The 21,975-nt window shown below is 32.3% G+C and overlaps 9 protein-coding genes across 9 annotated transcripts; 6 read left to right on the top strand and 3 right to left on the bottom strand.

Moving 5' to 3' along the window:
- Positions 1–1,501: 1,501 nt before the first annotated feature.
- On the top strand, positions 1,502–3,568 carry PWA37_000528 (uncharacterized protein; the record flags this gene model as incomplete). Its single annotated transcript, XM_064857203.1, has 1 exon — positions 1,502–3,568. The coding sequence occupies one exon, from the start codon at positions 1,502–1,504 to the stop codon at positions 3,566–3,568; it is 2,067 nt and encodes a 688-aa protein (XP_064716336.1).
- A 786-nt stretch (positions 3,569–4,354) lies between these two features.
- AGA1 (Aga1p) lies at positions 4,355–5,776 on the top strand (the record flags this gene model as incomplete). Its single annotated transcript, XM_064857204.1, has 1 exon — positions 4,355–5,776. One exon carries the CDS (start codon positions 4,355–4,357, stop codon positions 5,774–5,776), a length of 1,422 nt encoding a protein of 473 aa, XP_064716337.1.
- Positions 5,777–6,711: 935 nt separating this feature from the next.
- PET494 (Pet494p) lies at positions 6,712–8,190 on the top strand (the record flags this gene model as incomplete). Its single annotated transcript, XM_064857205.1, has 1 exon — positions 6,712–8,190. One exon carries the CDS (start codon positions 6,712–6,714, stop codon positions 8,188–8,190), a length of 1,479 nt encoding a protein of 492 aa, XP_064716338.1.
- Positions 8,191–8,503: 313 nt separating this feature from the next.
- TRM112 (RNA methylation protein TRM112) lies at positions 8,504–8,911 on the top strand (the record flags this gene model as incomplete). The annotated part of the gene is made up of 1 exon (XM_064857206.1): positions 8,504–8,911. One exon carries the CDS (start codon positions 8,504–8,506, stop codon positions 8,909–8,911), a length of 408 nt encoding a protein of 135 aa, XP_064716339.1.
- A 1,283-nt stretch (positions 8,912–10,194) lies between these two features.
- FPK1 (serine/threonine protein kinase FPK1) lies at positions 10,195–12,507 on the top strand (the record flags this gene model as incomplete). The annotated part of the gene is made up of 1 exon (XM_064857207.1): positions 10,195–12,507. The coding sequence occupies one exon, from the start codon at positions 10,195–10,197 to the stop codon at positions 12,505–12,507; it is 2,313 nt and encodes a 770-aa protein (XP_064716340.1).
- Positions 12,508–13,141: 634 nt separating this feature from the next.
- PWA37_000533 (putative aminophospholipid translocase regulatory protein) lies at positions 13,142–14,365 on the top strand (the record flags this gene model as incomplete). Its single annotated transcript, XM_064857208.1, has 1 exon — positions 13,142–14,365. The coding sequence occupies one exon, from the start codon at positions 13,142–13,144 to the stop codon at positions 14,363–14,365; it is 1,224 nt and encodes a 407-aa protein (XP_064716341.1).
- Positions 14,366–14,595: 230 nt separating this feature from the next.
- Positions 14,596–15,393, bottom strand: MSO1 (Mso1p; the record flags this gene model as incomplete). Its single annotated transcript, XM_064857209.1, has 1 exon — positions 14,596–15,393. One exon carries the CDS (start codon positions 15,391–15,393, stop codon positions 14,596–14,598), a length of 798 nt encoding a protein of 265 aa, XP_064716342.1.
- Positions 15,394–15,893: 500 nt separating this feature from the next.
- LYS9 (saccharopine dehydrogenase (NADP+, L-glutamate-forming)) lies at positions 15,894–17,234 on the bottom strand (the record flags this gene model as incomplete). The annotated part of the gene is made up of 1 exon (XM_064857210.1): positions 15,894–17,234. The coding sequence occupies one exon, from the start codon at positions 17,232–17,234 to the stop codon at positions 15,894–15,896; it is 1,341 nt and encodes a 446-aa protein (XP_064716343.1).
- A 3,025-nt stretch (positions 17,235–20,259) lies between these two features.
- On the bottom strand, positions 20,260–21,228 carry BRE5 (Bre5p; the record flags this gene model as incomplete). Its single annotated transcript, XM_064857211.1, has 1 exon — positions 20,260–21,228. The coding sequence occupies one exon, from the start codon at positions 21,226–21,228 to the stop codon at positions 20,260–20,262; it is 969 nt and encodes a 322-aa protein (XP_064716344.1).
- Between the last annotated feature and the right edge of the window lie 747 nt (positions 21,229–21,975).

The following is a 21,975-nucleotide window of genomic DNA, read 5'->3' on the forward strand; positions in this document are numbered from 1 at the left end:
AACCAATTCAAAATGTGGTTAATAACGTTTAAAAAATGTAACGGAAAGAAAAGTCTTGTTGTAGTAAATTGTGAATACACACTATCAATTAACTAGTCTGAGGGATTTGGTAAATCAATGAGAAAGTTTACTTTTGAAAGAAAAATAGATGTTTAAAGTGGTCGTATTTACTGTAACTTAGATAACTGTTGTTGATTGTTTATTATTTTATTTTTCAGGATACATAAATTTTTGAATTTAAATTTTATCTTTTTTGTTTTTTTTTTTTTTTTTTTTTCCTTTCGTTACAAAAAAATTTTTGGGATAACTTCCACAAGAACAATAGAAATAGAAAAACAATTAAATATCATTTCAAACGATATATAATTATGTCGAAACGGGAGAATAATATCCCAAAAAGGCAATCAAAGGTCAAGACTATACAAAAGAGGGAAGTGGTCTACTGAACAAGGAAATTGATCTTTTTTGGTTCATTTTTAGAAAAGTACATTATCCAATTGTTCAATTAAAGGGAACTTCCTATGAATGAAGTGTTTAAACACAGTGTGGTCGAAGAGTAATAAAGAAAGGGAATAAAGTGAGAAGAGTTAATGGAATAGCATAGAACACGTACAAAAAATTTGTATTTTACTTGGATTAAATAACTCTTTGCTTTTTTTATTTGCAATAATGTTTAAAAAAAAAACATATGTAATTTTTTCGTAAAAACTTTATTGTTTTTTTTAATTTTAGTTGATTTCACTTAGAAAAGGTTAATTTTAATAAAAGCAATACAAATTAATATTACCCCGTGAAATCATTTTATTAAAATTAGATATATCGATAATTGATGCTAATAATACATAAAAAAATAAATAAACACAGAAACCAACAAAAAAATTTTTTTTTTTAATATATCCCTTTAACTTAAACTATTTATTTTTTTTTTCTTGTTCTTCGAAGAAAATTTGTTTGAAATCCCCTTGAACAATCTATAATAACAAGTGAAATCAGTATTATAAACAACAGCAAAAAAGAAAATAGTTCATCGAAATCCTAAATATAATATTAGCAATTTAAGACTATATATTTTTAAATAACCCACATATATACAATTAAATAAAGTCATACCTGTAATAACCCTATTTTTATCCTATTATTTTCTAATATTAAGAATATTAATTTCAATTATATGCTTGATACCCTAAAAAGGAAGTCTTAACTGATCCTTTCCTAATTTTTTTGTAATATTTTAATATAGTGCATAGATATTTCTTCATGTTGACCTGTATGAATTTCATTAGAACATCTTGTTAATCACTTCTTGTAGATTTCTGTCTTGTTCAAAACATATAAAAGTGTGATTACAAAATTTAAAATACAGTATCTTTCAAATTGTATCTTCTAGGTACTTTTATCAATAAGTATTTTTAATTATAATATTACAACAATGGAATTTGTGTTGATTTTATGTTAAAACATTCTACAAAAATAAGACCTCAACAGATCAAATACTACCAAGATGCGTCTACAATTTCTGACTTTAGGTGTCTTAGCAGTGACTTCCGAAGTATTTGCTGATGAACATGATCATAGTCAAGATAATAATAACAACAATGAACACAAAGCTAGTTTAATAGGTTTCCCTGACAGTAGAAACAATGATCACTTTTGGGATAAACACCATGAAGGTAACCATGAAAGGGATCATGAAAAAGACCACGATAGAAATCATGATGGTGATCATGACAAGGATCATGATGGGAACCATAATAAGGACACTAATGGAGAACATGACAGAGACCATGATAGGAACCACGATAATGAACATGACAAGGATCACAATAAGGATCATGGCAGAGACCATAACAGGAATCAGGACAGGGACCATGACAGAGACCATGATAAGGACCATGACAAGGATCACAATAAGGACCATGACAGGAACCACGATAATGAACATGACAAGGACCATGACAGGATTCACGACAGGGACCATGACAAGGATCACAATAAGGATCATGACAAAGACCATGATAAGGACCATGACAGGGACCATGACAGAGATCATAACAGGGACCATGACAAGGACCATGACAGGAATCACGACAGGGACCATGACAAGGATCACAATAAGGATCATGACAAAGACCATGATAAGGACCATGACAGGGACCATGACAGGGATCATGACAAAGACCATGATAAGGACCATGATAGGAATCACGACAGGGACCATGACAAGGATCACAATAAGGATCATGACAAAGACCATGATAAGGATCATGACAGGGATCATAACAGAGATCACGATAGGGATCACAATAGAAATAATGATGGGGAGCATCGCAAAGACCATGACAAAGACTATAACAAAGATAATGATAGGAATAATGAAAGGGACCATGACAGGGATCATGACAATGACCATAACAAGGATCATAATAAGGACCATGAGAGAGATCACGATATGGATCATGACAGAGCTCACGATATGGATCATGACAGAGCTCATGATATGGATCATGACAGAGCTCACGATATGGATCATGACAGAGCTCACGATATGGATCATGACAGAGACCAAAACAAGGAATATAATCGAGATCACAATGAAGGACTTAATAGAGACTATAACAGGGATCCAGAGAGAGATGCAAAACATTGGGAACATAAAACAAAACATCATTCAAGTATCCATCATTCGTCCTCTCTTCAACCAATTTCAACAAACTGTCCATCTTCTTCACATCATTCATCCTCTTCACACCATATGTCTTCTTCTTCTCTAAAGCCAACTTCAACTCATCATTCTTCAAAATCTAAATCTAAATCTAAATCACAACACCAATCAACTTCATTTCTTTCTTCTTCTTTGAAACCAACTAGTATAATCAGTTTAAGTTCATCACATGAAAAGTCAGCAACAGTTTTCCCAAATACAACAATAACTACACATATTATATCAACAATCACCAAATGTGTTTCTAATAATTGTTCCACACAATTAACAACCATAATTCAGCCTGTGACTGTTACAAGCGAAGTTACTAAATTAACGATACTGACCAAATGTCAAGAAAACATTTGTTCTACTATTGTGACATCTTGCCCAACAACAGAAACAACTACTATAGTTCCACCACCAACAGAAGTAACTACAAATATTGTGGTATCACCAACTACTGCTGCCACTACTGTGTCTCCGGAAACATCATTAGTCACTACTACCAAAACTACACCTGTAGTATCACCAGTGACTCCTGCTATAATTTCTCCAGTAACCTCAGTAGCCACTCCTCCTACAAATGTTGTTGTTAATACTATTCCAAACATAGTATCTTCCGCAGCTATCCCTTCAACAAATACGGTTCCAGTTTCCATTAAATTTAGTACTACCTCACCAATTATTTCACCAACTACAGGTGTTGTCACACAACCTGCATCCATGACTAAGGTCCTTACCGCACCTACACAAACCACCGAAATACAATCACCAAGTCCATCTCTTTCTCCTTTCAAAGGTTCAGCCAAAAAATTAACAACTAATAATCTTTTAGTGGCTGCTGCTATGGCTTTGCTAGTATGAAATCCTTCATGTTTTTAAATTTGTTTACTGTCTCTGCTTAAAAGCAATCTAAAAGATTAAAATTCTTTTCTTCTATATATCACTTTATTCGTTTGTTTATCTTTCATGATATCTATTTGGTTATAATTTTTTAATTTAAAATTCAAAAATGATCTTTTAATTTGAAAAATTTCCAAATATTAGTTCTATAATGATATTTTTATTATTTTTTATTTATTCATATTTACTGTTTTAACATTACAAATATTTCGATTTTTTATTAATCTGACTATTATTAAGACTTGATTTGATAATATCCTACACACATATATGCTAACTAGCTTGAACACTGTATTAATTTTAAAATACACCAATATAAGGAACGTACTCTATTAGCTCCAATACCAAACATTATCTCCCCATTTAGATCTGTTTCATATAATTCTTTACATCGGCACTGTTCTATTATTTTTCTTTTCTTTTCTTTTTGAGGAAAAATAGATAGAAGGGTTTAAATCATGCAAAATCTGTAAATTTCCTGATCGGAAGATTTACATGAATTTGAGACACTTAATATTAAATACATCAACCTTTGAGGTTCCAATAAAAATAATATTTGTCATTTAATGATTTGCAAGAAGGTAATGAATTTGTATAATCTTAAAACTAATACTAAAATTCATTTTGCAAGATATTTATCAATAAATATAAAAAAGACAGTTTCAACAAAACAATTATTAAGCAAGTCCAAAATTAAGTTACAAGTAAACCAAAGATATCAAGGTGAAATAAAGGCCTGACAAAGATATGTGGACGCTAGGCTTAAAATTACTATTATTATCTCAACTTTTATCTAGTGCAATTGCACAAGATACTTCTCTTTCAACAACAACAGTTGCCATAACTGATACAACAACTACAACTTATTGTCCAAAATGTACCACAATAATTGAAACAATATTTAAATCTTCCAGTTTAGCTTTATCATCCTCCAATTACAATTTGGCATCAACAGTCACTTCCACCACCACTACTGATTGGACTGGCTCTTTCAGATCCACCTACTCTACAGAAACCACTATCATCACGGATTCCCTAGGATCCACCACACCTGAAGTCATCATCCACATAGAGACTCCAAGCACTTCTACTGCTCCTCTTACCACAATAACTTCCACCACCACTACTGGCTGGACTGGCTCTTTCAGATCCACCTACTCTACAGAAACCACTATCATCACGGATTCCCTAGGATCCACCACACCTGAAGTTATCATCCACATAGAGACCCCAGATATTTTCAATATTCAAACCACAAGAGTTATTTTGACTAGCAGTATCTTCCAGGTACCCGCAACATCTTCCGGTAAAAGTGTAGATACATTCACCTCATCTTCTATTAGTTCCAAAGATACAAACGTATCTTCTTCTCAAACACACACATTGTCTATTACAAATAGTTCAGTGAAATCCATTGTTTCTACTAATATTATCCAAAGGTCAGCCTCATCAAGTTTGATTACAATCGCTAGCAATAATCTACTATCAAAATCCACCACACATGTCACTATTATTTTACAAAGTACTAGCAACAAACAGTTGACACACAGTACTTTGAACAACAATAGCTCTCAAGCAATAAAGACAAGCTCCTCTAAACAAATAACTATAACTACTACAGATTCTAAATATATTACAATGATATCCACTATTACTAGATGCTCATCCAACTTGTGCGACATTTCTAATAATACAACATATAATCATGTTCCTTTTACTACCAATTTTGAGGACCTTATTTCAGTTAACAAAAATGTTTCAACTACCTATCTGTCTACACCAAAATTTACTTTGACAAGTTCTGTAACTTCCAGCACCCTATCAGCGAATCACAACATATTTACAAAACCAACAGTTTCCTCAGAATCCAAAGGAATCCCAGTAAATTTTAGTAACATTAGTTCTTCGTTAATGACAAAAAATATTTCTACCCATAAAGTTAATGTCACCAGTACATTAATTTCCACCCCTACTATTACTACCAACATGCCTTCAGTTATACAATACTCTTCATACGCATCACAAAATACCTCTAAACAATCCAAGACAACAATCCCTGGTTTAATAAGTTCGTCAATAACTGCCTACATCTATGAAGGCATCGGAAACAATAAAGTCTTCAATTTTGGAAACTCATTTATTGTTTGCATAATAGCACTATTACTTTAATCCTCTTATATTTATCAGAAGTAACCTCAAATCTACTTTGTCTATAATAGTTTATTATCTTAAATAAACATCATTTCAATATGGTATATATTACTAATGTTTTAATAATGTTGTTCTTAATTTTTGTATATTGCCTATAATTTATATATCAATCATCAATAACAAGCTATCTATTGTGTTGTCCAACTTTCTGAAATGGAAATTGAAAAGTCAATCCTGTTGAAAAGTCCAATGTTTCTCGCATATCATTTTCTCTAATACAGTATGTGACTATTTTCCAAGATTATTCCACAAAAAAAATTACCTACTGCAATACATATACACTCTCTATCTTATTTTTTTTTTCTGAGTTTTTGTTTTCTCATCGCTTGCACAAACTGATCTCTCGAGAAAAATCCTTACTTAATTCTCGCAAGTCACCATTTCCCCTGGATCACCTCTAGATTTTGAAAAATAAAATAAAGACAAATCCTTCAAGAGTTGAAAACCATGTGAAGAAGAAAGGGGCACGAAAGAAAAGGAGAAAGAGAGGGAAAGAGAGAGACAGAAAGCGTGTGTATGGGTAAAAGTACGGAGAAGGAAACAAGATTATAATTAGAAAACGAAAAAATTACAAGAACAGAAAATTAGCATCTGTTAGAATAGGTGGTTGTGATTTCAATCATATCCCTAGTATATTTTCTATATTGATGGAGATATTAATACCTTACAGATATTCCTTTTTTTTTTCAGCAAAAAAAAAAAACAAGTATTATTGTTTGTAGTCTTAAATTGACTGGAGAAATTATACTTTAGTGTGTGGATCTTTCTAGAGGGACACATCTACCACATCCGAAATAATATAATACACATACACCAAAAAAAAACTTGTATATACACATACCTATTGTATTATAATTTACTTTATCATATTAGTTATTCCCAAGAGATTCATTATGCCCTTTAAAGTTAGTAATATGAAGAAAACTTGGTTACGACTGTACTCTACTCTATCAAGAAGGCCACATTTCATTAGAAATAACCTTGTCATGGGTCCACGAAGGCCCAGTACCATTGGACGTACTTTATGGGGATATTTCAATGCTCCAGGGAATGTAATGTTCGTGACTACAAACGTTGTTTCATTTGCAGCTTTGGTTACGTATAATACTCTGGTGAATGTACCCTCTGATCGAATACTGCAACAAGAAATGTTGTCTGCTCAATTACTGTCTACATCACCAGCAGGACAAGCAATTACTTTTAATGAAGATGAACAAATAGATAATATTCCAACACCTATTTCAATGTTTCAACCCCTTGAGGAAAATACAAGTTTTGGCGAAATAAAAGATACTATTGTCAAACAGATACATGAAAGGATCACTCCACAAAGGCAGGCGTTAAATGATGAAATCTCAGAAGTAGTAGACACTCCATTCACTACATACTTAGATGGTAATGTTGAATTAATGAAACATGTACCTGTTAATAGTACAAACTCACTAATAGCGAAATTCTCTTTATTCAGTCTCTTCTATTCTTATCATCTATATAGCGATGTTGTTATATCTCAGGATTCAAAAAAGGATTACAATGAACAGATAACAGAAGAGACTCAATCAAGGAGTCACATATGGACCAAAGAGATTCAGCGGCTTCAGAAATTAAGTTTTCCTATATTAAAATCTCTACGAAATGAGAAGAACAGTTCTTTAACTATTTTTTATCGAATATGGAACGAAGCAAATAGGAAAAAAATAGAGAAATACGATACCCTTTATCAATTCAAATTCCCACGTTGGTCCCTTTTCCCGAATTCTTTGTCTAGATTATGCAATGAGTTACACGACAATAAATTTGAAACATTGGGTGATTTTCAAAGACTCTACGAACTGACGGACCGAACCAGCTTGAGGAAGTTGTTCAGGATGTGGCTTTATGATTATTCAAATCTGTTGAATAGGACTAACAATAATGTGATGAATGAGGCGATGTTTAACAAGTTGATTAAGGACAGTTTTAATGATATAGATCTTGATTCCTTTGGGAAATTTTCCTCGATTGTCTTGAAGCCGGAGGATAAAAGAAGGCGATTATTTTTTGCAATAAGGCCGGATTATCAAAGCTATCAAATCCATTTGGATACGCTATTGACGATATTCCAAAATTATGTACTGCTGCAGAAAAGAAAGCTAGAAAGTTTGCACCATTTGCAAGGCCATCATATGGAGATATTAAGAATGGTTCAGTTGATCAAAAACAATGGGTATTTAGGTAAAAATGGTGTTGCATATATTTTACTCCGACAGGACTGCCCATCATTCTCAGAATCAAGTAGAAAACGCTACTTTAGGAATTTGTCCGATAATAAACGATTGGGAAAACTTCTTCAAGAAGTAGCAATTTTACAAAACACAGCATCAGATAGTTAACTTAAAAGGTATATATATACATATGTAAGACTGTATATAAGTTTTATGAACTGAGTTCTTGTAAATTTTATGTTTCCAAGATATAGTTGTCGTTATTTTTTATTCCAAAAAGACCGTCTTTGGTGATTTTGATCTTAAGTTTTTTTTATAAAAAAAAAAAAAAAAAAAAAAAAAGGTTTGTATAATGTAAAATTTTCGTATATTTTATTTTTATTTTAATACATATCTGTTAATAACCATCCCTCTCCCTCCGGTTAAGGTTTAGTGGAATACAAACAAACAAGCAAACCAACCAACCAACTACAGTTTAATTATGAAGTTTTTAACTACCAATTTTCTGAAATGTTCTGTTAAAGCCTGTGATATAAGCAATTTGAATTTCCCATTAGAATACGATGGGAGCAAGTGTAAACTGGTTCAAAATGAAGATATTGAGTTCCAACCAGAGTTTCTCCTGAACATACTAGACAGGATAGATTGGCCTGCTATATTGCAAGTGGCAGCAGATTTGGGTAACACTTCATTGCCATCGCAAAAACCTGAGTTACACACTAATATGGATGAATTGAATGAGGAAGAACTTGTTATATTGAGAGATTTGCATACTTTGTTGTTACAGACGTCTATCACGGAAGGTGAAATGAGATGTAGAAATTGCGGCCATGTATATTACATTAAGAACAGTATTCCAAACCTATTACTACCACCACATCTAGCTTGAATTGTGAGTTGATTAGTCCATGACAAAATTGTTGTGTATGTTTTGTCAATACATAAGTAAATAAACATATGTATGTATGGGTAATAGAGGTATGTAAAAAAAATTAAAAAAAAAAGCTGTGTAATATGAAATAAACCCTATAGAGTATCGAGCTATATTATTTTTCATCTTTCATCTTTTTTTCTTTCTTTTTAATTATGTTCTGTCTTGCTACTGCATCTACAGCCACTTCCTCTGCTTCTCTACACTGTGTGTGCCAAAAAAAGACGAAAAAATCAAAACAAAACAAAACAAAGCCAAGCAAAAACACAAAAACACAAAATAAAAAAAAAGAAAAAGAAAAAACAAGAAGATAATCACATCTCTGCAGAGAAAGAAAGAGAAAGAGAGAGAGAGGGCTACTACTATCTTCTTCTGCCAACAATGTTGTTATAGTCCATTTGACTGAGGAAGATAAGGAGGAGGAGGAGGAACAAACCCGTGTCTTAAACCTACCGAATAAAAAAAGCGTAGACATTTCACACCCACACACCGCGCAAAACACAGCGAGGGGGGGAAGGGAAGGAAGACGAAACTTTTCTGTTTGTTTTACAACAAAAACAGAGAGGCTTAGCTATTTTTTTTTTTTTGGTTTTTTTTTCTTTCTTTCCTTCGATTCAATTTTCAGTTTCCAATTCAACTTCTGCGGTTGGTATTTTTCCGTCTCTTTCTGTTTTTTTTTTTTTTTTTTTTTTTATTTTGTGTTTTTGTGTTTTTGTTTTTACCCCGCATTTTATTCCATGAGTTTTCCGAGAGTTTCCCGCCAGTTTCCGCCAGCTTCCCGCTGTTCGTACCGTCTGTGAGGGAAAACAAAACAAAACAGAGGAACGAGACAAAAAAAGAAGAAAGGAAAGGGGGGGAGAGAGAAAAAAAAAGAGGGAAAATGTTTCATTAAGAGAGGAATGGCAAGATTGGAGAGGGATGGAAAAAAGAAAACAAAAAACAAAAAACAAAAAATAGTAATAATAATAACAATAACAATAACAAGAGTAAAAAGAAAGATACAGTAATCGTATCCCAGATATCCTAGACTATGACGTTTGTTATATAAAGACGTATATATGTCTACGTGTATTATTTATACATACTTAATTATTTGATCTTGTATTATCTTAAAACCATCCACTACCAAGTTACTGTCGATTTAATATATATTCTATTCGTCATATTATCCTCCTCTCACCCTCTCACCACACCTATATATTTATTTGTGTTTACATTTCTCCCATGTGCTTGTGTGTACAATGAGTTCTAATGGTGTAACACATGATACTTTCTCTAAACCAATTTCAATATTAGAAAGGAAAAGAACAGTTTCATTCTCCAAATTACTTTCAAGATCATGGAAACAGTCTAATAGTCCTGGTCCTTCTTCTGATACAAGTGACAGTCTTACAAGAAAAGATACTTCTTCATCCGTCAATTCTTCTAAATCCAATAATAGTAATAGTAATAGTAATAATAACAACAATAACAATAACAATACTACAACTAATACTACAACTACTACTAACACTACTACTAACACTACTAGATTCTCTAAATTTAGAAATTTTTTCCATTCCAATCCAAATGCCGATACAGAAACCCTCAATAACACAACTAGTAAAAATAGATACATTTATCCAATGACTCCTGCAGATAACAACAGAAAAGAAAAGGAACAGGTTTCTAAAAACCATATCACAAACAACATACCCAGCGTCCCCATCCATGCTCATCTAGAAAACCATTATCATCCCTACGATACAAATATCTCAAGCACAGATAATAATAATAATAATAAGTTCCTTATATCCAACAGTTCATATCCAGCCACCACAACAAATAATGATCCAACATCAAATAGAACACCAAAAAATTTAATTCCTAAAACCGTCTCCAGTCAGAAAAACTCAAGTAACCTTTCTTTAAACAAAATTAAAGAAGGCGAACTGGCCAATGACTTCCAAATAAGATCCAATTTAAACCATTCACCACCAAATGGTACTCGTGGAAAAACCCAGACTCCTATTGCATCCTCAAAATCGAGCAGTGAAGAAAATTCATCAAATCATGCATTCCCATCCATTATTGTTGGGTTTGGATCCGAGGAAAATACAAGTGAAACAACGCAGACAACCGAGACAACCTCCAAATTCTCCAAAATCCATGAAAACGAAACCCAACAGGATCCAGGAAAGGGGGCTACAATTCAGAAACAATTCGCATCTACACCTGATGACATGACTCGCCGTTTAATCAGTGAACTTGGAGAACCTAAGAGATCGAGGAGATTAAGAAACAAATCCTTCAGTAACAAATTCGAGGATATAAAAGTGTCTCCACAATCCTTTGAAAAGATAAGGTTGTTGGGTCAAGGTGATGTAGGTAAAGTATATCTTGTCAAAGAAAAATCAACAAATAGACTGTATGCATTGAAAATCTTCAGCAAAAAAGAAATGATCAAAAGAAAAAAGATTAAACGTGTCCTCACAGAACAAGAAATTTTAGCTACAAGCGATCATCCATTCATTGTAACTTTATATCACTCGTTCCAATCAGAAGATTATTTGTACCTTTGTATGGAATATTGTATGGGTGGCGAATTTTTTAGAGCTTTGCAAACAAGGAAATCTAAATGTATATCTGAAGATGATGCTAGATTCTATGCAAGTGAAGTCACTGCAGCATTGGAATATCTGCATCTATTAGGCTTCATTTACAGAGATTTGAAACCGGAGAATATCTTGCTACATAAGTCGGGCCATATCATGCTGTCTGATTTCGATTTGTCCGTTCAGGCAAATGACCCCACAAATAAAATCCCTTCTAAAAGAGTAGTGGTAACGCAAAATTCAATGGTTGATACTAAAGTTTTTTCGGATGGATTTAGAACTAATTCCTTTGTTGGTACAGAGGAATACATTGCACCAGAAGTCATTCGTGGGAATGGCCATACTGCTGCTGTCGATTGGTGGACTTTAGGCATATTAATATATGAAATGCTATTCGGTACAACACCTTTCAAAGGTTCCAATTCAAACGAAACCTTCTGTAACATTTTGAAAAATGAAGTCATTTTCAACAACAACAACAACAACGGCAACCACAGTGTGGAAATTTCAAGAAACTGTAAAGATCTTATCAAAAAATTGTTGTGCAAAAACGAGGCTAAACGTCTTGGTTCCAAGATGGGTGCTGCAGACATTAAAAGACATCCCTTTTTCAAGAAAGTTCAATGGTCATTTTTAAGAAACCAGGAACCTCCTTTGATCCCTAAATTAGCGGATAATGGTTTCGATTTTGCTAACGTAACACCGAAAACAACTAAAGAAGAAGAAAATGAACCATCATTGGAAGAGGTGGAACAAACCATGTTCGAGGAGCCGGTAGAAAATGATGATAACTTAACAGAGGATGACCCCTTCCATAATTTTAATTCAATGAGTCTCATGAGGCATGATAATAACTCACTGATATATGGAGAATCGAATTCATACGGTAAAATATCATATACCCCAAATTCCAACCGTTCAAGGAGCAATAGCCATAGGGGGTTCTTCACAATAAGATAGATAATAATGTTAATCTTGATTCATACATAACTGATATATTCCTTGCCAGTCCAAATACAATATCATTTATTCATTCAGTAATTCATACATCTACATACATATATATATATATATACAGATATCCATATATTGTTATTCATATAAAATGTTATTGCGATGATATTTTAGTCATTACTTTTACTTCTGTCACAAAAAGACTATTTTTTTTTACAATGTATAGTAGCACTGAACATTATAAACCCTACTAATCTCATGGCCTTTATTGCTTAAAATCAAACTACCTATCTTGATTCTTATCTGCCGTCACTTAGCGGCTGTTAATTATTACTTTTCGTTAATTTTTTTTTTCTGCCTTCTTTTTTTTTTTTTTCTATTTTTTTTTTTTCATTTCTTTCTGATCCCCACAGAATAAGAATAGTTGCAATTTTTCTATCAAAAACATGATGGAAATCAAATAAGCCACTAATGTGAAAAAGGGTAAACAGAAGGCTCTTCAATTCTGTTCCTACAAAGTCCTCAAGTCAATAACTATACAGGAGTGGTCGAATTAAGGACCCTAAATGATTTTAATACAACCAAAAATTCCAATCTGATACTATAAATTATCATACACATTCCTTTATATTTGATTAAGATGGGGTTTCAGTTGCATTTTCATAACATTAGACAAAATGGAGAAAGGAGGAATAGAAGACCATTGAATACCTCCTTCCGACAGCAAAGATTACGTGCTTGGCAACCAAATCTATCACCTCAAAGAATAATACCTTTGTTACTTATTGTAGCATGTGTATTTACACCCATTGGCGTTGGTTTATTAGTAAGCACTTTGAACACACAGACTTTAATAATAGATTATGAACAATGCCATTTACAAGCAAATACAAATTCATTGCAACTAATACCTACAAAATATGTACAGTCAAATTTCCACAAAAAAACCACAATACTACCTAAATGGCAGCTTATATACAATGATGAAAATGATACAAATAATATGACATGTCAGATTCAGTTTCAAATACCTAATGATATAACATCTCCGTTATATGTTTATTACAGACTAACTAATTATTATCAAAATTATAGAAAATATGTTGATTCCTTTGATATCAACCAACTTAAAGGGGAAGCACTGCTGCCAAATCAATTAAATGATAATTGTAAGCCATTCAAAGAAATAAATGGGAAGGCAATTTATCCATGTGGTGTTATCGCAAACACACTTTTTAATGATACTTTTAGCAAAACCTTAAATAATATCGGAAACAGCACGTTAGATGTCCAATTAACAAACAAAAATACAGCATGGAATACAGACAAGCATAGGTATAAACCTACCTCATATAATGTATCTCAAATCGTACCACCTCCAAACTGGTCCCACATGTTCCCTAATGGATATACCGATGACAATATACCGAATTTACAAAAATGGCAAGAATTTCAAGTTTGGATGAGGGCATCTGGTTTACCAAAATTTTACAAATTGGCTTTACAAAACGTTTCAAAAGATTTGAAAATCCATAAAGGTACATATTCTATAAACATTGATCTTCATTATCCTGTATTATCATATAATGGTACTAAAGCCATTGTATTAACCACAAGTCATATTGTGGGTGCTCGAAATATTTCATTAAGCATAGTGTATTTTATTATTTCAGGATTATCAATATTTTTTGCCATTATCCTCCTCATAGCCACATTGCTAACGCGAAGAGAAACTCCAATTCATATTTCCTCACAGGGTGTACATCCTGCACCAAATGTCAAACGAACTGATATAACTGTTTCCAAATTTACAGATCAGGACTCTCTGTATTCAGACAATATCCGAACAAGAGGTATTTTGTAATTATTTTAACTTCCAACATTTTAATATTCTGATTTTTTACATATCGTTTAATAGTGTTTATTGGTCCATCGTGATTAATAAGTGCATTGCAACATAAAATTGTACATATACATGTATACATTTAAATAATATCATAAATTGCTCATTTCACTTCAATAAAACAACATAATTTCTTCATGTAGTTAATAGAGTTAGATAGTATTCACCATTCGGAATTATTTAATTTTGGATCAAAGTGGGTTTCTGCCAGTCCTTCTCTTTAAACGTGCGCTCATTATATCAGAAGAGCTTTGTGGTGAAGCAGACGTGGAATTTGCTGGGGAATTAATTTGTGTGTTATTAGAAGAACTCCAACTGGGACTCTTGTGATAATGCTGAGTGTCATTGCCCATACTCATATACGGATTAACGTTAGAAGAGTTTGGAGACATCTGTCCTTGTCTTGTTGTTGTTGGTGGTGTTTCTAGAGGTAACAAATTTGTAACATCATCATTCTGTGATTGATAAATAGAACGGAAGCCCATACCTGCAGTTTTTCTTCCTCTTGATAGGCCATTCTCACTTCTGGTCAAACGTTGGTGAGGACTACCCTGACTCATATGTTGATGATGGTGATGTGTAGATAAGGGAGAAGAGTGTGCAGCCATATAATCTGAGGTGGCCTCTTTAAAGTTTTTTAATTTTGAGGGTTTTGATTGTTTTGCTAATTGCTCTGTTTGCTTTTTTAAAATTTTTTGTTCATCTGGAAGATCCTCTTTATGCCCTAACCAACCCGGAAATCCTTGGAATGGCTCTTGTTTTTTGTAGTAATGTACTAAAGCCTCATGTATAATAGTAGTTGTTATTGTGTCACCATCTTTTTCAGTCTTAGAGGCTAATTGCTTTGTAGAGTTTTTCAATTTTGACCACAAATCTTCTGAAGTTTGGGGTTTTAAAAAATCAGAGGCCAATGACATAGTTTTTTTTATTTGCAGTATGCTTATCTGATACTTAGTGTTACGTTGGTACCTACTGATTGTTCTATCCATATGAATAGTTCTCTATTTAATACAAGGAAAGCCATATAGGTTGTAGTATCATCTGGAAACCCTTTTTGTATTTAAAATCCTTCAAAGTTTAATGTCACTAAATATGAAAAAATACCTGTAATAGGGAAAAAAAAAAAAAGAAAAAGTAAAGAAAGTCCAAGTGTCGTAAATTAAACGACAATTGCTAAGAGAGATCTAAATGTGTGTGAAAAATAATACTACGCAACATTGAGAACAATAATATATTCAATAGTAATATTCTATATATAATTGGTTGATTACATAACATAAATTTAATACAAATATATAAAAAGAAATTACATTATTTTTCCTTCCTAGTTTCTGTACATTTTGATAAGAAAATATCTATAATTAATTAAACATAGCAAGAATTGAGGAACATATTATCAAACATGGAATAGATAAAACTAAAATAACAGGATAAAGAGTGGGGTTAAAAAAAACAAATTACAATACACATTGATATATTAATAGAAAATTTAACCAAGTGTCTTTTCAACTAGGAAAATATTGTACTTTTCCTTTAATTCCTTCATAATTGGATTATTAATTTCAGGAGAGTATGGGGCTATTAGACCTGGACCCTTAATAGTACCATTTAAGACTAATTTAGTAGCAACAGAAACGGGTAAACCGACAGTAGCAGCCATAGAACTGTAACCACCAACTTTACCATAATCAACTAAAGTAGAAGTTCTGGTTTCTGTCTTACCATCTGCCCATTCAATGCCAAATTTATGTTGTAAAACGACCATATCACGTTCACCTTCTCCATATTGCATTAATTCCTCAAGACGAGCACATAAGGTGTCTAATGGATTACCTCTTGGAGTAATTGGTGTGTTAGAGAATAAACCTAACCAACCGAAGCCATTTAAGATTCTTTCTCTTTCCTCAGCAGATTCCCATTTGGTTAAAGTATCAATCTTTGCAATCAAATCTTCCTTTGAATTAGATTTAGCACCTAAGTATTGGTACAAAGCATTATTCCATGGGGTTGGTTTAGTCCAAATATCAGAAGTCTCTTCCTTTAACATACCCATATCTACAAGAACCTTAACGAATTCTGGGAAACCTTGGTATCTTAAAGTACCTCTGATGACAGTCTCAGCCTCTGGAATATGATATAATTCTTTGAAAATGGTAGAATCTCTATTTGGATAACAGACAAAGGCGTAACCCGGGTAAATAAAGTATGGTTTAGCTGAAGCCATTAAATCTTCAGAGGAAACAGTTTCAATCTTTCCATCTTTCCAGTATTTAGCAGAATTTCTTAAAGCTAACAAAACACCTCTGGAGGACCAAGAAAACTTGTAACCTAATGGATTATCTGAATCTTCTGGGGCAGGCAACCCACCACAGTAGGAAAGAAACGATTTAATCTTACCACCAGCTCTGTGGACTTCATCAATGGTTTTAACAGCATATAAATGGTCGATACCTGGATCTAAACCAATTTCATTCATTACAGTAATACCTGCTTCCTTAATTTGTGGTTCCAATTTTCTTAAAGCTGGAGAAATGTAAGAAGAGGTGACAACATCTTTCTTACATCTAATTGCACTTCTGACAACGTTTGGGTGATAAATGTATGGGATTAAGGATATAACTAAATCATGTTGAGATAAAATTCTATCTAGTTCTTCATCGTTTGTAACATCTAAAGAAATAGCCTTTGAACCAGATGCCTTGGCCAAAGCTTCAGCATTAGCTAAAGTTCTGCAAGCAACAGTGACGTTAATGTTTGGGTCTGCAGATAAAGTATCGACGACGGGTTGGGCAACGAAACCTGAACCTAATAATAAAACGTTCTTGGTCATTATTTATATATTCAGTGTGTTAGTTTGTACAGTATTAAAGTGATTGAGTTGGTGAGATTCTTAATTGATTAAAAAAGAGAAAACAACTATGAACAAAGGACTATCCTAAAAAAAGTGTATAACTCAATACACTGTAAATATATCTCTTATATACGAAAGAATTGATTAATCCTATAATTGCTCATCATATATTGGTATGATAATCAAAAGGAGAAATTACAAAAGATATACTGATATATTACGACGGAATGAGAGTAGATGAATTAACTTACTTAATCATTGTCATAACCACTCACTTGGCAAGAAACCCGATTTTCCCTCAAAATGTTATGCGAAAATGACCAAAGAAACAATCAATCTATCATTTAGGTAGGACCAATTTGACTGCAAATATAATATCAACAATTACAATCTTTTATGTCCAATAATTAAATACCATAGGTAAAATTGAAAAAAAATAAAAGAATAGATCAAAAGTGAACTATAGAGAGACTGGAAAATGTGGTATAAATAATAGAGGATCAAAAAAATTGCACCGCAAATTTGTCTTTTATTCTTTACACTTTCTTTCTTTCTCTAAAATTGCTTCAGTAATGTATGCGGAGAGGAAAGAGATTCAATAAAATTCCCCCGGAATTTTTTGACAAAACACAAGAGCCTAAATGACGAGTGTTGAAATGAAGCAGATGACAGCTAATGGCCATTGGAATTCACAAACATTGGATAATACAACGCAGCAACAGCTGCTGATTGTTGTGTGCTATTTTTCGAATTATATAAATAAACTAACAAGTCTGAAACACCATGTGGTAGAGGGCGTACGTTGTGATTAGTATAATTGGGGTCCTCTTGGGTTTGGCCTACAAGCTGGTTAAATCAGAATGTAACTACAAGGGGGTTTGTAATTGTAATTGAATAATACTGCAAGGAAATGAAAAGCACAGAAAATTAGTTATATTCAATTAAGTAGCCTGTATCTGCTTTTCGTGTGTTCTTACTAGCATTATTACTAAGTTACTAGTTGAGCCATAGGCCACCTGTTGTCCTTAATAAGCTTAAGGTGAGTGTAAAATATTCAATCCACAAAGAATTGACAACTGCTATACCAAGTAGGATTCTATTGAACTCTTTAGCTCATCTTTTGTCTTTCCTCTTCTCCCTTATTGGGGAAATCTGTCTCGCTCTTTCTCCAAAAAAGTTACCCTGTTTTGGAAATAATTTCTGTGGTCATTTTTCCTTCGAGAATTTTTTTTTTTGGTAAAACGACAAAGAAAAAATTTTTCTCTTTCTATTTTTTTCTTAATGAAAATTGGAAAACTATATAAACCACTTAAGAATGAAGTATAAACTATCTTGGAAACTTAGTGCGTTCGCAGTCTTCTTACCTTGTTTTCATGTGCGCACTGCTTTGTTAAAAACAGTTCCTCCTAATTCTTTCTGTAGAAAGGTCTGTGGGACTTTATCTCCACATCTATGACATTATCTAGGTAGTTGTGGTAAACGAATCCCAGAGATCTAATTTACAGACCAGGAAGGTACATTATGAGGGAGGAGAAATTATTTTTTTTATTTTAAGAATGTTGTTGAATAAATGTGTTTTTTTACCATTTATTTAAGAACATCTTGATATATTAATGTGGTTTCTCTTCTGTTGTAATGTGTCGAGCAGAGTGGAAATATTGCGATTTATTTATTTAAATCTTTTTTACATTGTTTCCTTTTTGAATCCTTGTCACATCTGTTTTTTCGATCTATTCGATTTGTTTTGTGTTTATTTCTTTTGTTTTCTATTTATATTTTATATTTTTGTATTGCATCACAATAGTCTTGAAGTAATTGTCATGATGTGAGGTAAAAAGCCCACCCCTATAGGTTCTCTTTCTATTTTTTTTTCTTTCATATTTTATTCTAACTTTTTTTTCTATTACTGGTTATTTTATTTTATTATTATTTATACATCATCTTTATTTTATTTTTTATTTTTTATTTTTTATTTTTTATTTTTATTACTATTTGGTTATCTATTTGGTTAATTTTCTATATACTTCTATATTGTATGGGTTGTTAACACTTGTGACCATCAGACAATTATCTATAACTTTTCTTGCATATTATTACTATCTTTCTTGGGACAACAATTTTTGTAAAATCCAAAACAAACTATATTATTAATAATTTCCTGAATCTCTCTTCTTTCCGTTGTTATTATTGTTTTGGTACTTTCTATGAGTCTTTGTTGAACTTATAAACCCATCAGGCGATGTGGTTCTATTATTTGAATTATGTTGTAGATTTCCCTTTTTGCTTGTCTTTCTCTCGATACTGATTTCAAACCCTTGAATCATCATTTTTTTCATTTCTAATGCGGCTACTTGGCTATTATAAGTTTGAAAATCAACAACTGCAAAGTTTTCACCACTATTTATTTTGATTACTGTACCAAACGCTTTATTCAATGTATTCTTTAAAGCCTCATCGTCAATCCCATAAGTACCATTAATAAACACAGGATAGTATCCCTCTTTATTGGCACCATTAGAATTCTGTTGTTTTCTTCTATCTCTTCTGTTACTATTGTTATCCTTACGAGAGCCCATCTCAAACTTCTTATCATTAGTGTTAGCATTTTTTTTACTACTACCATTGTTGCTATTATTCTTATGTTGATTGTGATGGTGCTGATGTTGTAAGGAAATCGTTTCTGGAATAACTATTTTGGTAGCAGCAGTAGTCTTAGCCACCAAAATTTTCTTGGATTCTTTAGTTGGTTCAGCAGAAGACAATTTAGATGCCCATGAAAGTTTCACAGGTTGGGGTGTTTGAGACTGTGATACTGTAATAGAGGATGCCGGAGAAGATAGGACTTCCGATGTACTACTTTCTTCCTTATCCATTGATGATTCATCTTTATCTATATCTGGTATTGTCGCTTTATTAGTATCTTTAGAAGCATTTAATTCCTTTTTTTTCTAATAACATAGCTTGATCTTTTGTAACAGCTGATTCTATTTCGTCTTTAATAATGCTATCTTTCTTTTCTGAAATTTTCTTTTTTTTCCGATTCCCTTTTGGTAAATTCTTCTGTAGAATCATCTTTTTGCTTATTAAATTGTAATGGTTCTATTGTTTGTACCGTTATTGTTTCTTGATCATCAATATGTAAAGAAGAAGAAGAGGAGGTGGAGAAGGAGGAGGAGGAAGTAGAATCCTTTTTAATCTGTAATTCTTTCTCCTCTGGTTTTTGTTGTAATTCTTGACGATTAGGTTCATTTTCTTTACATATTATACCCGGTCTAAAAGATTTATCCTTTATTATATCATCCTCTTCCTTCTTATTAACTATTATATTTTCTTTTTGAGGGGCCTGTGAAGTAGAATCATAGCAATCATTAACAGTATCAACTCGCCTTACTTGTGATTTTTCATTAGCATTATCCAACTCTGTTGAGTTTTCTTCATTTATTGTTTGTATTTCTTTGAACGTATCCGGGGTAAAACGAATAATATCATTAGAAATATCATAAATATCACTGCTTTTACCTATCGGTATTAAAACAAATGTTTGACAAAACTGGTAGGATGGGGTGCCATCCCAAAATAACTCTCCTGTTACTACAATCAAAATATTTTTATGAGCAGCCCCCATAGTTTGAAAATCACAAGTGTCTAACTTAATTTTCAATTTATTTACTTTATTTTCATGTCTGGTAAAAAACTTACTAATATTATCTTTACCAGTTAATTTAATTGTAGGTATCATGTCTATAGCGTTGTTACCGTTATTGTTACTACTATTTTTATCATTATTGTCGTTATTGTTGTCATTAGAAGTGCATAAGTGAATGGCTGATGATGTTATTTGGGTATAATTAATATGTGTTAACTCTGCAGTAGTTGAATATAAATTAGATAGTTTAGAAGGATTAGATTTCATCCTTTGATAATAAGTCTGTAAAAATGCATAAACAATTTCTTGAACTGAAGCGGCGGCCATTTTTGAAGTAAATACTATTTCTTTTTGTCTTTCTATTGGGAAGTAAACGTTAAAATTAAAATTAAATTGTATTGAAATATAGTTGTATGCAGTTTAAATGTCTACTAAAATAAAGTAATGACAATTATATTGTTTAGAAGTTAGAAGAGAGAAAATAAATAAAAAAAAAGAATGTGTTGTGTTAATGTTTATAAATGTTCTTATCTTGTGTTTTGAATCTGAACAGTTATGAAAAATAAACTCAGAAATCTAAAATACAAAAAGTATAATTATGTACTGTTACAAATTAAATATATTCTTTTATTAGAGGCGAACGTGTTCGATGAGAATGTGATATTTTAATAATTCTAGGTATAATTAGAATAAGGGAAGGATAGAAAAAGAAAAAAAGAAAAAAAAGTTGCTGCAATGAGAAAAGAATGAAGTAACTGTAAATTCTATAAAGCCAATATCGATATAAGATTTGGAAGTCTAATGTACAATTGTTCGAAACAGCAAAATGCCTTTGTTCTCTTCTTCAAGATGGGTTTGAGTGAATTTTTTCCTTCTTGCAATTTTTTTGCAAAAAAATTTTTTTTCTTTCCTTCCTCCATTTTTCCAAATCATCAACAGATTCGTCGATTCTCGAGGAACTTTAAGCTGAAGACAAAAAGAAAAACAAAAATAAAAATAAAAAATGAGATATTTTGGCAGCTGATAAAAGATTACCCTCCCTTATGATGAAGCACTATGGACTTTGAAAAGTAT

This window comes from Arxiozyma heterogenica (assembly GCF_036370985.1).
Source record: "Arxiozyma heterogenica strain weizmannii chromosome Unknown scaffold_11, whole genome shotgun sequence".
NCBI lineage: Eukaryota > Fungi > Ascomycota > Saccharomycetes > Saccharomycetales > Saccharomycetaceae > Arxiozyma > Arxiozyma heterogenica.